Source organism: Hemicordylus capensis, chromosome 7, assembly GCF_027244095.1.
Source record: "Hemicordylus capensis ecotype Gifberg chromosome 7, rHemCap1.1.pri, whole genome shotgun sequence".
Classification (NCBI taxonomy): domain Eukaryota; kingdom Metazoa; phylum Chordata; class Lepidosauria; order Squamata; family Cordylidae; genus Hemicordylus; species Hemicordylus capensis.
Window position 1 is genome coordinate 13,408,666 of NC_069663.1, and position 14,515 is coordinate 13,423,180.

The 14,515-nt window shown below is 46.7% G+C and overlaps 1 protein-coding gene across 3 annotated transcripts in view; it reads right to left on the reverse strand.

The window, feature by feature from the left end:
• Positions 1-14,515, reverse strand: part of SESN2 (sestrin 2) — a 59,151-nt gene that overhangs the window by 35,286 nt on the left and 9,350 nt on the right. Inside the window, exon 1 of one of the 3 annotated variants that reach the window (XM_053267245.1) lies at positions 7,406-7,875. The exons of the other annotated variants lie outside the window; for them this stretch is intronic. Coding sequence (XP_053123220.1) covers positions 7,406-7,486 — 81 coding nt within the window. The 5' untranslated portion in view covers positions 7,487-7,875. Of the gene's footprint in view, positions 1-7,405; positions 7,876-14,515 lie in introns of those variants that run through there. 3 annotated transcript variants of the gene reach the window in all.

The following is a 14,515-nucleotide window of genomic DNA, read 5'->3' on the forward strand; positions in this document are numbered from 1 at the left end:
ACTTTTGAGAAATTAGGTATCCAGCTTTGAAATACCCCATTTGGTTTGGTTTTTAAAAGAACATACCATCCTGGCTAGTTAACCATTCCAAAAAAGATGCTGGATGAATTATGTTGGCTCTCTACTAATATTGTACATTCTGGCTATTATGAGGCATGACAGATATAGAGAACTTCCATGTTCAGAGTAACGCCCTCTGCTGGAAGTTTACTATTAACAATTTAATTACAAGACATCAATATCCTTCTACCTTTCTTCCATCATGATACTCAGGACTGCATATATGGAAGAGCCCCAAGACAGTCTCTCATCCAGGATGACACTGATCAAACCCCAAATGGCTCAGCTGCATCAAGTAGCTTCATCATGTTGCTTCAGACCATAATGCCAAGTTGAATCTGCATGCCTCAGTGAACCCTAGACTGGACTACTGTAATGTGCTTTACAGGGGTTGGCAGCTAAATGGCTACAAGATGTCAGCAGCCCCTCAACATGAGTCTCTCTCAATCTTAATTAAGTCAGTGCAATGAATACACCTTTGCAGAAAGAGGTTACATTGGCTACCCCTCACCAGTACACTTCTGGCTCCAAGATGGTGTTAAAAAACCACCACCTAAATTCCTACTAACTGGGCAAGAGGCACCTTTTCAGGTGGCAGCTCTTCTATATTTTGCACAAGGAGAGCAACTGTCTATATTCAACCTGAACCCTTTTGCCCCCTCCTATGTGGGCAAATGCTGATGTCTCCTATGGAGGTGGGGTTCAGCCTGTGTGGTATAGTGGTTAGAGTGTTGGACTAGGATGGGGGAGCAAAAGTGTGCTGTCAAGTTGGTGTTGACTCCTGGTGACCAAGCCATGTGGTTGACTTTGGTAGACTACAGGAGGGGTTTACCATTGCCATCAGGACTGGGGAGACCCACGTTCAAATCTCTATCCAGCCATGAGACTCACTGGGTGACTCTGGGTCAGTCACTTCTCTCTCAGCCTAACCTACCACACAGGGTTGTTGTGAGTATAAACAATCATGTACACCACTATGGACTCCTTGGACAAAGAGCAAAGATTAAAATGTCATAAATAAATTGCAGTTATGAAGATTGTAAGCCGCTTTGGGACAAGGACCTATTTTCTAATACCTTTTACTATGAAGTCACACTAAGAACAGTTTTGTTGAAAAGCAGTTCAGTATATAGGTATTCTCAGGGTTGAGGAAATCCACTAGTCTACTTGTCCGTTATGAGTGAAAAATGATGCTTGAGGAGTGAAAAAAAATGCTGATGAGTCATGTATCCATATAGCTCAACAAGCAAAAAAATTTGGTCTGGCTGGTGAACAGCCAACATTTCTTTACCCCTGGGCATTCTTAAAAACCAACAGGCTGGGGATCTCATGAAGCACCAAATCCCATGCAAGCTTCTCCCTATAATCACCTGTGGCAGCCCAACCAAGATCTATCATATTCAGAGGCCAGATTGATCTTGTGGAGCAGCAAAGATTGGCACTTCAGGGCTATGACATGCCCTCCCCTAGTCTGTCCACTTGGCTTCGACGCTTCTGAAATTCTGCAGACAAGTCCTGTTTTTCTTTCAGGATGCTTTGGGTGGCTGGACCCTGTGTTTTGGCTTTACTATTGCTGCTGCTTTGTGTTCATTGTATTTAGTTGCAATATTGTTTTCAATTGTAAACTACTCCAAAACCATCACACAGAACCATGGTTTATTTCATCAAACTGTCGATAGTTGTATATGTAGTACATAGTATTCTCAACCATCATATGGAAGCAGATTCTTCTTCTTAAATCCAATCATTTGCTTTTCAAGATGAAATACTGCTCCAGCAAGACAGTGCTTTCATGATATCACAGATGTCCAGCCAATCAGTGCTTTGCATGGCATAGTGAACACAGGAACATAACGAGTCAGACCATTGGTCCATCTAGCTCAGTAATGTCTACATTGACTAGTGGCAGCTCGCCAAGGTTTCAGGCAGGAGTCTCTCTCAGCCCTATCTTGGAGATGCCAAGGAATGAACCAGATGCTCTACCAGTGAACCAAGGCCCCATCTCCTAAAGCAGTGGTTCTTAACATGGGGTCCGCCAGATGTTGAACTACAATCTATTATGGCTGGGGATGCTGAGAGCTGTAGTTTAGCAACATCTGGTGGGCTCCACATTAAGAACCACTGCCCTAAAGGAAGTATCTCACAGCAGACAGCACCCACTTGTAAGTCATCCATCCAAATACAAGCCAGGCAGGGCAGGCCCTGCTTAGCAAAGGGGACAATACATGCTCACTACTACAAGACCAGCTCTCCTTCCCAACAAGTTTGCAAGGATCAGGTTGGTCAAAAAGAGCTCTTCCGATGGCAGCAGTAGGTGGTGGGCAGAAATATTGCCACCTGAAGTAACTGCCTCATGAAAGGGCTGCCCCTGCCAGAGAACCAGTTTCTGCATGGGACAAGTTAGGCCATTTTGCTGCCCATCAAGTCCCCTTTATCAGAAAGCAATTTCAGAATGCCAAATGGCCTCACCTTCACCTTGCAAACGGTAATTTTGTGCTCCTGCATAGCCACTCCCCACTGGAACCTCAACAAGCTCTTTCAAGTGCACCTTGGGAGGAAACTTCCCCGTGTTCCACTGCAGCATGACACCACACTGTGCGCATAGAAAGTCTATGCGCTCTTAACCTGCAAGGCAGGTGCCTGCTATTTCAGGTCTGTAAACAGTTTTCCAGCTGCATGAAAAGATCACCTCTAGGCAACCGAGCCAAGAAGATCTTGCCACTCATCTCACTCCATTTGGGCCCCTGATGTGCCATCAATGACTTAACACAGGTGGTTGTGGGCAGACAAGTTAATAACTCACATATGTCTATTAGGCTATTTGCAAAGATACAATAAATCTGTAACAGGCTACACAATCCCCAAGCACACCAGCTTTTGAGTTGCAAAGTTACTGGCTGGATTACCAGAGCAGATAAGGGAGCAAGGGATAAAAGGAGGAGTGACCACACACAAAGTTGCAAGGGAAAGAATTCTGTCACCTATTTCCAATCTTGGGGAGATGGGAGGGGAGACTGTGCCAAATATCACTGTGAGCATTCCTCCCTGGAGATGTTATCAATGGTCAAAATTTGTGGGCTCGGCTCATGATCTATTTGGTCTCAGAGGAGCAGCAAAGCCAGAAGAAGCTTCTTCTCTTCACAACACTCCCTCCCACCACCTCCTAAAGCTGCAAGGTATCTGTTTTTCTTTAGCATCCTGTTGCCCTCTCTTGAAAAGCAACTCAACATATGTGGAAAGAGTCGGTCAACATTTCCTTAGAGGATCCTAAAAGGTCATCAGCAACTCAGCCTGGAGATCACAGCAGGATATGTGCAGCTATGCACAGCCAAGGAATGTGAAACGGTTTCCAGCACTGACCTTAATGTGCAGTGCCTAGGAGAGGAGCCCCGTGACCCCACATGCCTAGGATGTATTCATACAAAGTCTCACTTTCCCCTTGCCCTAATTTCTAAGCTACATTTTAAGATCCCTCTTCTCCACGATGAGGAATGCCTTGTGACGGGAGAACTGCCACTATATCCATGTCAGGGTTTTTAGAGGAGAGATGGGGGGAAAAACAAACCCTAGAGTTGTTGAAGCACAGCCCTAGACTAATTGGGTGCTCTGTAACATACAGGACAGTTGATTCTGTCTAGCTAAGCATTTCTCAAACTTGTGTCCCCAGACTTTGGTAGACTACAACTGCCAACATCATGGGTGGTATGCCCATAGCCAAGAATTGTGCGGCCTTTTCAGTGGCTGCCCCTTGTTGTGAAATTCCCTCCCCAAGGAGACCTTGACTGCCCCCTCTCTTCCAGCTTTTCCTAAAAATGCTGATTGATTGATTTATTCAGAACTTCAGACAGTGACATTTTCAGGAAAGGTTTTGTTTGTTTTGTTCTTATTGGCTGATTTTACTGCTGTTCTCCAATAAGTGTGCAGTGTTGAAATTTTAATGGGTCTTAGGATTTTAATTGTTCTGTGAATTAGTGGGGATCCTTTAAGGGAAACTGAGCCCTCTTGAGCCCCTACTCTGAGTGCTGTGAAGTGTAGTCTCCTTTTCTCTTAAAGGGCCCTTCCAGCACTGAGAAAAGCACAGTGGTCTGCAGAGATCAGCACAGTGGGAAATGGCTGGCACATTGAAGGGCTTTTGTTTTTTTGCCAAACCAGCCCCTATTTGAAAAATGACAATCACTGCCTACTGAATGCGATCTGATTTAGCATTTTTTACCTACCTATACAGTTACACACACACACACCTCATCATATTAATTCCCCCTTACTGCACCTCAAAGGTTTTCCAAGTAGAAATGTCAGAAATGAAACCTTTTCCATAGAAAAATAAGAGCATGGGAAATTTTTCTGGAAAATTCCCTACCCCACATCTTTGACATGGGCCCAGATACCTTTGAAATGTAGAAGCAGATACCCTGCTTCTACACTACCCTCCCTCTGTGCCAAGATCAGCAGAAGACACCTCCCTCTGCCTGAAACTCAATTCGCTGGAACGCTAGATAGAGTCTTTTCTGTGGTGGCACCACTCTTATGAACATCTCTGGGAATGGAGCTCCATCAGGACAGCTCAACTCTTAACAGCACAATTTGTACAGGAGCATGCCTACTCAGCAATAAATCCCACAGAGGTCAATGGGGCTCACTCCCAGGTAACTGTACACAGGACTTCAGCCTAATAATACTGAGGATTTTAAAGAAGAATTTCAAGAGACATTTTGCAATCTGATCTGATTATTCTGACTAGGTGGCCAGTTGTTGGATAAAATGGATGTGTTTCATTGCTGCTTTTATTGTACTGTTGGTGTGTCCAATTTGTTATTATCACTACAGTATTTAGTTATTGCACATGAAATATTCATTTCTATATTTATATCACACTTTTATTTAGCAGGAGGAGAACAACTGGCCATATCCATCCCTAGCACAGTATCCGTCTGGCTGCTGTTGGTGTCTATCTTAGGTATATTCGCATATACGGCAAACTGTGGTTGGCAAGGGATGGTTGTATTTGGATCTACCGCTAGCCATTAGGAACACAGGAAGCTGCCTGCTGAGTGTACCACTGGTACATCTAGCACAGGATTGCCTACACGGATCGGCAGCAACTTTCTGGGGCTTTAGGCCGGAGGTTTTCCTAGCCCCACCTGAAGATCCTGAGGACTGAACTTGTATCCTCCTCAGATGCTCTCCCCTGCTGTGGTTCTGTATCCTCATGTGGACAACTATCAGAGATCTCTATTGACCCGAGACATGTACTGAAAAGAAAGGGGGGGGGCACCCTCAAAGTCTTACTACTGCATTTCATACCCCATCCTTCCTTCAGCAAGATCAGGGCAGCATATCTCACCCGAGGTGTCCTTAGGGAGCCCTGGCAGGGTGTCAAGTCTTGGGCAAGTGTGCCAGTCCAAAGGGTCCATCCAGTTAGTCTTACTGGCAGCAGCAAGAGTGAGCCCAGGCGGTCGCCCTGCTCTAAGGACAGTCTGTATATAGTCTCCCCCTCCAGCGGTCCCTCTAAGTTTGTTGCTCTGTGTGTGGAATGAGTTTTGTTCTGGGTGGCAGTATCAAAGCAGTGTGCAAGCATGTGCATTCAGAGTGGGGTCTTTCTGAGTCCACCCGAGCGGGATCTAAAATGAACATCAGAAAACTTGTGAGCGCACGCCTTAGAGCAGGGGCGTAACAAGGCTGGAGTGGGCCCAGAGACAAAGTTTTAAAATGGGCCCCTCACCGATACACACACACACACACTTCACAATCTATAATCATGTGATTTGCCTCTGGGGGTCCCCTCGAGGTTTGGGGGGCCCCAGGCAGCCGCCTCCCCTTGCCTAATAGTAGTTACACCCCTGCCTTAGAGGGAATAGTGTCCCCCTCCGCTGCCCAGGCCACTTACCCTCACAAAACCCCCGTAAGGTAGGTCAGGCCAAGAGAAGAGGATTGCCCTCAGTCACCCTGTCAGGGAATAAGAGCACACACAGCAGGGATTTGAACCCAGGTCTCCCTGCCCCTAGTTCACCGCTCTAACCCAGAGCTGCACCACAGCTCCCAACAGCCATGAATACTGGCCAGTGCAGCTGGGGATGAGGGGAGCTGGAAGGCCAAAGTTATGCAGCCCTGCTCTCCAACCACTACACCACACTGCCGCTCAACAATGATTCTTAAGAACTACACTGAAAGAAGAAGTGACGGAGGCATTAAGTGTAAAGTTATCAAAAAAGAGCAGCCCACATCCAGTTATCTTGAAAGGGTTCTAGAGAAGAGGGATATATATTCCCTCCCAAGTTTAAATATACAGTTGCCAGAGTGTGCCCTGGGGATACGAGTTCTGCTCCAGAAAAGGTTGCAGCCAAGCCATCCCCTTCGAAGTGGGTGTGCGCGCGCATTGTAGGGCATGCCTGCACTTGCACGACCGCAGAAACCAAGCCGGAGGGGAACTTCTTGCGCCTTGCCCCTAACGAAGGACGTGCGGCAAGGAGCTGTAGCCCTGTTTGGCCCCCTTAAAACGATCCGAATTGGGGCTCTCTCAGCCTTTGAAGCATGTTTACTCTGGAAAGGGCTGAGAAGTCAGAGGAACCGACTTCGCTGCAAACACGGTTAACAGAAGCGGGTTTGCGCTAGAGTCGCTCTTCCCTTTCGGAGGATCAGACGAAATAGACTCCATTCCTAAGCGCCCCCCAAAAAACAACTTTTGCCACAATAAACCAGTTTAGTCTCCAAGGGGCGTTCTGCAGGCCGCGCCGGCTTACAGAGCTCTCGAACTGTTTGCCGTTTGGGGAGTGCTGGATAAAGGGAACTGCAGGTCTCCGCTCGCCCGGGCTCCGAGTTCCACCCCGCGCCGCTGGGTCAACGATCAGTGATCACCCTCGGTAGTGCCCGTAATAGCCGCCGATATTGCAGCACCCCACTCTCCAGCTCCCCCGCCCGCACCGCGAGCGGAGCACAGGGCAAATTGCTCCAGCCCCCAAGCATATTACCCACTGATAGCATTTAGGGGGCACAGGAGAAGAGACCCCCAATCTGTTTCCCTGAAGTCCTGCAAGGACTCCCCATTCCCCCCTTCCTTTTTTGGTTTTGTACACCCCAGTCTCTCCGGCTGATGCAACTAGACCCTAATGTATCCCGTTAGAAGGGTCACAACAACAGCCTCCCTTTTGCGCAACTCTGCGGCGGCAGCAGCCACTGGCGCGCCTCCACCCCCAGACCCCCTCCTCCTCCTCCCACGGCAAAAGTACAGAAAAACAAACAGCGCCCAGCCCAGGGGTGACGCTGAGTGTTTATGGGGAGAAGGAGGAAAAGAAGATAGGCCGGATCGCATTGGAAGCGGGCACGCTACCCCCTCCGTTTACATTACCTCTTTACTTCGCAGAGTTCCGCAGGTTAAATAGCCCTGGACGCTGGAAGAGCCACAACTCTCAGTCTCCGCCACAATCATCGCGCCGTTTAATTTGGGGGAGGGTACACAGGAGGAGAAGCGGACGGAGGATGATCGGGTGTGGGGAGTGCTCCAAAAGTCGGGAGCGTTTAAGCTTCTACGAAGGATCGGGAGAAAGAGGAATCATCCAAGAGCAAGGCACAGAACGGGCACGTTCTCCGCGCAGTCACCGGAGGATTCCAACGTAGAACGCTCGGAAGTCGCAGCGTTCTAGAATGTCCAGGTGCATTGGGGTTCTAGAACGCTTAGCGCGGCTCCCTCCTCCTCCCGCGCAAGAGTCCGGTGGCTCCCTCCTACCCGCTGGAACCCCTTCGTGCGCTCGCTGGCGGTAGCAAACAACTCTCCGCTTGCCAACAGCTGCTCATTTCATATGGTCTGGGGAGGAGACAGGGCCAGAGAAAGGGGACCCGCTCCGACTACACAGCCAATCACTGCGCAGCAGGCGGAGGTTTCTCTCTAGGGAAGCTTCAGCCCTCCGCTCTCCTTTGCCAATCAGAATAAGAAAAGCGCGCTTGGGGGCATGGGAAGAGTAGTTTGTTTCCCCTAAATTGTTTGTCTCTTGTCTTGATTACCCAAGAAGAAAGAGGTGGAAAATTTGGTAGTGGCTGCTCGTTTGTCCGGGGCGGGTGGTTCTCAGGCCGATTTGAAATGCAGTTGATTTCTGCATTTTTCCTATTTTGATACCAAATCTATCACGATACTCTATAGCAGTAGAAACAGATTCTGCTTTTAAAGATCAGCATTGAGGAAAGCTGAACATACAAATTGGGTCGGTCTTTTGTAACGTGCGATGTAAGATTATATATGTCTATTCAGAAATAGTTTCCATTATCCTTAGTGGGACTTGCTCTCTAATAAGTGATTAAAGCCCAATCCAGCCTGTGTTTGATTTGCACGGAACTCATAGAGTTCAGTGGAACTTGCTCTAGGTGTGCACACAGTTGGACTGAGGCTGCAAACAGTTGCACACTTGCCTGGGAGTAAGCCCCACGGAACATCATGAGACTTAATTCAGAGTAAACATGCCTCGGACGGTGCCCATAAAATTGCAGAGCATTTCTTTTGTGTGTAGGCCTTCATCAGCAATGCTTATTCTATCCCTGCATCTACAATGCTTCTATTCTGTCTTTTGAGGAATCTTATGAAACCAGAAAGTTAGCATGCATTTACACCGACTTGCATGAGTCCACTAAGACAGTAGTTCAACTCTTTTTAGTCTCCAGTTTTAAGATAAGAGGAAGGAACTGCTATCCTAAATGTTCTCACTGGAAGCATATCTTATAGAATTAAATGGAAGACACCAGATGTTATTAGAATCCAGCTGGGAAAGAAAGGAAGGAGGAGTTCTCTCTGTGATCAGAGCAATGGACATATGCAAATTAGAGACACCATTATTTCTGCACCAATTTCAAAATCTGGTTAGAAGCAATTAAAAGAGCATCAGAAGCAAAAGCTTTCAGGAGAGGTTTTTTAAAAAAAAAATTCTGAGGTTTGTAGTGATTTTAAAAGAAGTCTTTCAAGGGATAATCCAAGAGTTTAATAGTGCACATTCTTCAACATCTACTTAGAAGTAAGCCTCTCAGTTCAATGGGCCTCACTGTAAAATGAATTAAGTGTACTTCAGGATCTTCTAGATTTGATTCTATTTATGTCCAGTTAGGCTTCCTCCCAGGGAAGTACCTTGAAGATTGCTGCCTTAACCGAAGAGAAAGCCCCACTGGAACATAGAAAGCTGCCATATACTGAGTCAGACCATTGGTCTATCTAGCTTAGTATTGTCTTCACAGATGGGCAGCAGCTTCTCCAAGGTCGCAGGCAGGAGTCTCTCTCAGCCCTATCTTGGAGATGCTAGGGAGGGAACTTAGAACCTTCTGCTCTTCCCAGAGTGGCTCCATCCCCTAAGGGGAATATCTTGCAGTCTAGTCTCCCTTTCATATGCAACTAGGGGGGATCCTGCTTAACTAAGGTGACAAGTCATGCTTGCTACCACAAGACCAACTCTCCTCCACTGAACACAGTAGGACCTCCTTCCAAGTATACATCAAAGCACTAAGTAGCATCAGAGTACAAAACCCAACATTGGTTACCTAAGAAGTTAACACAAGTATTTAGGACAACTCAGATATAAAGGGCTTAAATGTTAACCTTACTAGTATAGCTTAGATAGTAATAATGTTTATTTTGTCTTAGCCATAATACAATCAAACCAAAACCCTATCACACCAAGCCTTGAAATGCATAAGGTTGTAATTCTTAACCCAATTACTCCAGAGAAGCCCCACAGACGTGCAATAAAACTGCATGCTTTGGTTTGTAAGATTGTGATCTAAGTAATAAACAGCCTGATGGCAAAGCAGTTAAGTACTTGTATGTAAACTAGATCCATCTAACTGAAGTTTACGTGCCTGAAGCTGTGTAGACATATTTATTCAGAAGTTTCACTGGCCAGCAGGCTAAATTACTCCTAAGAAGCTCTACTGAAATTAAGTAGTTATTTAGAATAGCTCCTAAGTAGTACAACTAAGTAATTTAGCCTGGATGTCAGCCACTGAATTCAGTGTGACTTACCCAGTGAAAGCTGTAATTGTATTTATTTCTAAAAGAGCTGGAAACATTATGATCCTCATGGACACAGAATTGGAGTGCATCTGGGTGAGTGGGAGATATTGGCAGACAGGGTGACCCACAAAAGTAGTAGTAAGTAGTAAAAATGTAAGTAGCCCGGACTCCCCTCCCTCACCTTCTAGTCCTAGGAAGCACCCTCCCTTGCCCCTTTACTCATAAAGGGGAATCCTCACCGGATACGAGTAAACCCCCAAACCAAGACAGCAACCAGTTCAACAGCAACAAGATTGGGCCAATTCAAATCCAAACCGGATTAGAACCGAACCAGCCTGGCTGGTCCCATGCACACCCCCAGTTGTGGGTCCATTCTTGTACACAGTTAATAGGGATCAAGGCCCACTCAACACAGTGAGACCTCCTTCTGAGTAAACCTATATAGGATTGTATTGTAAGTATTCTTGGCTGGAACTGCAGCAAAGGCCATGAGACTGTAGCTTTAAACCTGTCAGGGTTAATTATCATCCGAAATTGACAGACGAATGACTAACCCAAGAGCTGAAATTTTCTGTGGGCAATAAGCAAGATAAGGGTCCATTCTGAGTTTCTGAGATGAGTTAAGAAAACAAACAGAGACTTATCAAGCTTTTTTTTTTTTTTTTTTTTTGGTGTGGCACGCTTCCCCCTTGGAATGTGCAAAACAACTGCAGTGGAGGGAAAACAACAAAGGGAAAAAGAGAGGTGGAGGGGGCAAAGATTAGCGCTGTTCAAATACTGCTTGTTCCTTGCAGACTCATAACACTGATCCAGAATCATACATTTGCCCCCAAGGTAAGCACTGCTGAAGAAGCACTTTGGAAGCTACAGGAAAGACAAAACCTGCTTATAAACAACCAGCTCTGCCTGATACCTTAACTGCCCTGTCTGGTGAGCAGTAGTTTATTCCAGTCCAAATTGGATATAATAAAATTGCTACTTAAAAAAAAAAATTCCAGGGGTTCCCAACTTTTTTAAACAAGTGTGCCCACCCCTTCCATTGCAAACCTTCAGCTCAGGCACCCCATAGAGCAGGGGTGAAGCAAGGCTGGAGTGGGCCCTAGGAGGACAATAATTGAAGATGGGCCCCTGCTCCTCTCCTTACAAATCTTGGCTGCAGAAGAACTTTCAGGGATGCTGCCTGACACTCCTCCCGCTCCCTCCCTCCCTCTGTGGGTCCCGAAAGGGATATTTGTCCCACCTTGTTCATTTATAGCTATGCCTGTGTCTGTGTGTGTGTGTGTGTGTGTGTGTGTGTGTGTGTGTGTGTGTGTGTGTGTGACACACACACAGACACACAAATTTAAATGTTACAATTAGGGAGACAGGCTATTCCAGTCACTAACTCACGCCCACACTAAGTTATTCATAAGGAGTCTTACTGAAATTCATGGGACAAGTTTACTTGTCCTTTTAGTTTCAATGGGACTACTCAGCGCTAATTTTTTGAAGCCTGTCAGTCAGGCTGAGGGGAGCTTCAGCATTTCGCCAGCCAATCAGGAGCAGAGGAGGAGGGTCTTCACCAGTGTTCCCTCTAACAGGGATTCCCATATGTTGTTCACTACAACTCCCAGCACCCCCATCTGCAATTGGCTGGGGATGATGGGAGTTGTAGTCAACAATAGCTGGGCATTCCTGTTACAGGGAACACCGGTCTTCACCCTCCTCCCTCCCCTTTTGCAGCGGACACATTGCTGAGGACGTTTTGGCTTCAAGCCAGCAATCCTCAGATGGGGAACAAATAGTGTGGCTGCAGTGTGGGGAGGCAGGAGGGCTCTGAGCACCCCCTGGGAGCCCTTTAAGTATCCCTAGGGGTACTAGCACCCACGGTTGGGAACCGCTGTTTTATTCATAAGAACTGTCTCACACTGAGTGGGTCCTTGATACTAGCCCAATAGGCGTTAATTTGCTGGATCCCACCAGAGTTCCAACAGGAGACCCCTTCCCAATCCAGGGGCTAGGGCTTACAAAGGAAGCTGCCTTATTCAGAGTTAGACTCTTGGTCCATCTTGGTTGGCATTATCTATCCCATGGGTTTTCAGTCTTGGATCCCCAGATGTTGGATTACAACTTTCATCATCCCTTGCCACAACGGCCAAGCAGGTGAGCATGTTCTAAGGCATGCGCATGGGCACACAAGTTTTTTTTAATGTCCACTCAGTTAATTGTAGATCCCCCTCAGCTTGAATCAGGAAGGCATGATGTGTGCACACGGCCTTGATACTGCTGCTCAGAACAAAACTCATTCCGCATACAGATGAAAACAATGAGAGGGAACACCACTGACGAGCAGACAGAGAAAGGCCTTTCCCAGAGAAGGGTCTTACCTGGAGATGTGAGGAATTGAACCAGGGATTTGTATTATAATTATTATCTGCTGATCTGGAAACTGCTGATTTTTCTCCCAAATGCAGGCTTGGTGCTTTTTTAAACAGCTGCATAACAGGCAGCCATTTGACAGGTGTCATTCCTAACAGCATAACAGTGATGTGACATAGCAGGTTCTAACTGCTGGATTTCTGCCTGTGTGTGGTGCACAGGACACTTGTGAGAACCAGGAGTGGCCCCAGATACTGCAGTGCCTGAGGCGGGGCCCCAAGTGCTACCTTGCCCTACAACTCTGGTGAGGGCCAGCTCCCTTTCAAAATCTACCTTTGGAAGCTCTAAAAGGGGTGGAGAGGAGGGAAGGTTGCTGGCAGCCTCCTCTTCACTCCGTGTAGTTTGCAAGCTTTGCAAGGAGCATGAGGAGAAGCTCTCCTTGCAAAGCTCACAAGGGTCAGATCAATCCCAAAGACCTGAGATTGGCAGCAATGGGGGACATCTTGCCACCCTGCTGCCGCCCCAACAATCAGCTGCCTGAGGCTACTGTCTCACCTTGCCCCTGGTGAGAACCTTTAAAAACTTTTGAAAGAAGAGGGGTGTAGAAGAGGCCATTTGATTTACAGCCCAATACTAAAGATACCACATAGAAGTAATCCCCACTGATTTCATGGTGGGAGACAAGAGTGGGCATAAGGCAGATCACAGTCCAGAAAATACAATGAATTATTTGTTTAAAAAAGGAACAGAGAAACTTTGAGAAGAGCCACTAAGCTGGTTAGTACCACAGAACGAAGAGTCCAAAGATAACATATTTACCCAAATCTAAGACTATTCTGAATTCAAGACGACCCCCTTAAAACGTAGAGTTTAAATACAGGTTACACGAGCATTTAGTCAAAAGGAAGAAGACTATGAATTTAAGTCAACCTCCTGATTTCTAATATCAAAAAATTTGGGGAAAAACTAGTCTTGGATTCTGCAAAAACAAAAGGAAAATAAATCAAGCCTCAAGGTGAAGGCGATATAGAACCCCACATGACTTTGAGAGCACTAAGCAGTTCATATCACAAACTAAATATACAAATCAAAAGGAAGACCTGGTTTTAACTTCTCGGATGCAAGAATGATCCTCAATTAACCCACCTCACACTACAACTGTCCTTTTCATTATCCCCCCACCCCAAGTTGAAAAAAAGAAAGAAGAGGGAACAAGCAGTAACTTAACAGGGAGCACTGGACATGCTAGTTTTGCAAGGATCCAGTCAAGAATTTAGCAAGAGCAATTACATTTTATCCCCAGTACATTAGAGACCAGGACTCCTGTACTGTAGGCAGAAATGGCTGCTTGTTAGGACAAGCAGCCAAATACACCAAAATCACCCCTCTTACTGTCATGTTAAAGGCCAAAGAGTTCTGTCCTTTATGTCATCTAATCAGTTGGTTATTCATGAACATTCATCTTCCCTGAGCTTCTCTATTGCCTACCCCAAATCTGGATATTGGTTTGCAGCAGGCCTTGACAAGTTCTCTTTGGATCAGTGTAGCAGATCATATGGAGCGAAATGGATCTGACTCTGTTTAAGGAATTCACAAAGTAAAAGCACTTAAAGAGTTTCAAACTACTGGAGAGGGGTCAGTGCCAGAGTCCGTATTTTGTAGGCAGAAGTTTCAAGGTTCAATCCCTGGCATCTCCACATATGGCTGGGAAATACCCATCTGAAACCCTGAGGGTTGCTGCCAGACAGTGAAGACAAAACGGAGCTAGATGGGCCAGTGCTGAAGGAGTGCAATTCGCGCCCAGGCTGGGAAGCCAGCACTGGCTGAAGCCTTTCAAAAATGGAGCGGTGCGGCTCTGTTTTTGAAAGGATTCAGCCAGCACTGGGTTCCCAGCCTGGCCGGGAATGTGTCTCCTGGCTTTTGCAAGCCAGGAGAGGCTCTCCCAGCCATGCTGAGAATGAGGTGCCAGGCAAACATGGCCCCATTTGCTAATGGGGCCATGCCCCCTGCGTCTGACATCAGATGCAGGGTGTGTGGCTGGGACACCAGGCACAGCCCCTGAGCACAGTGGCTCGAGTGCATTGAACACTCCCCACCGCCTGTGCAATGGTG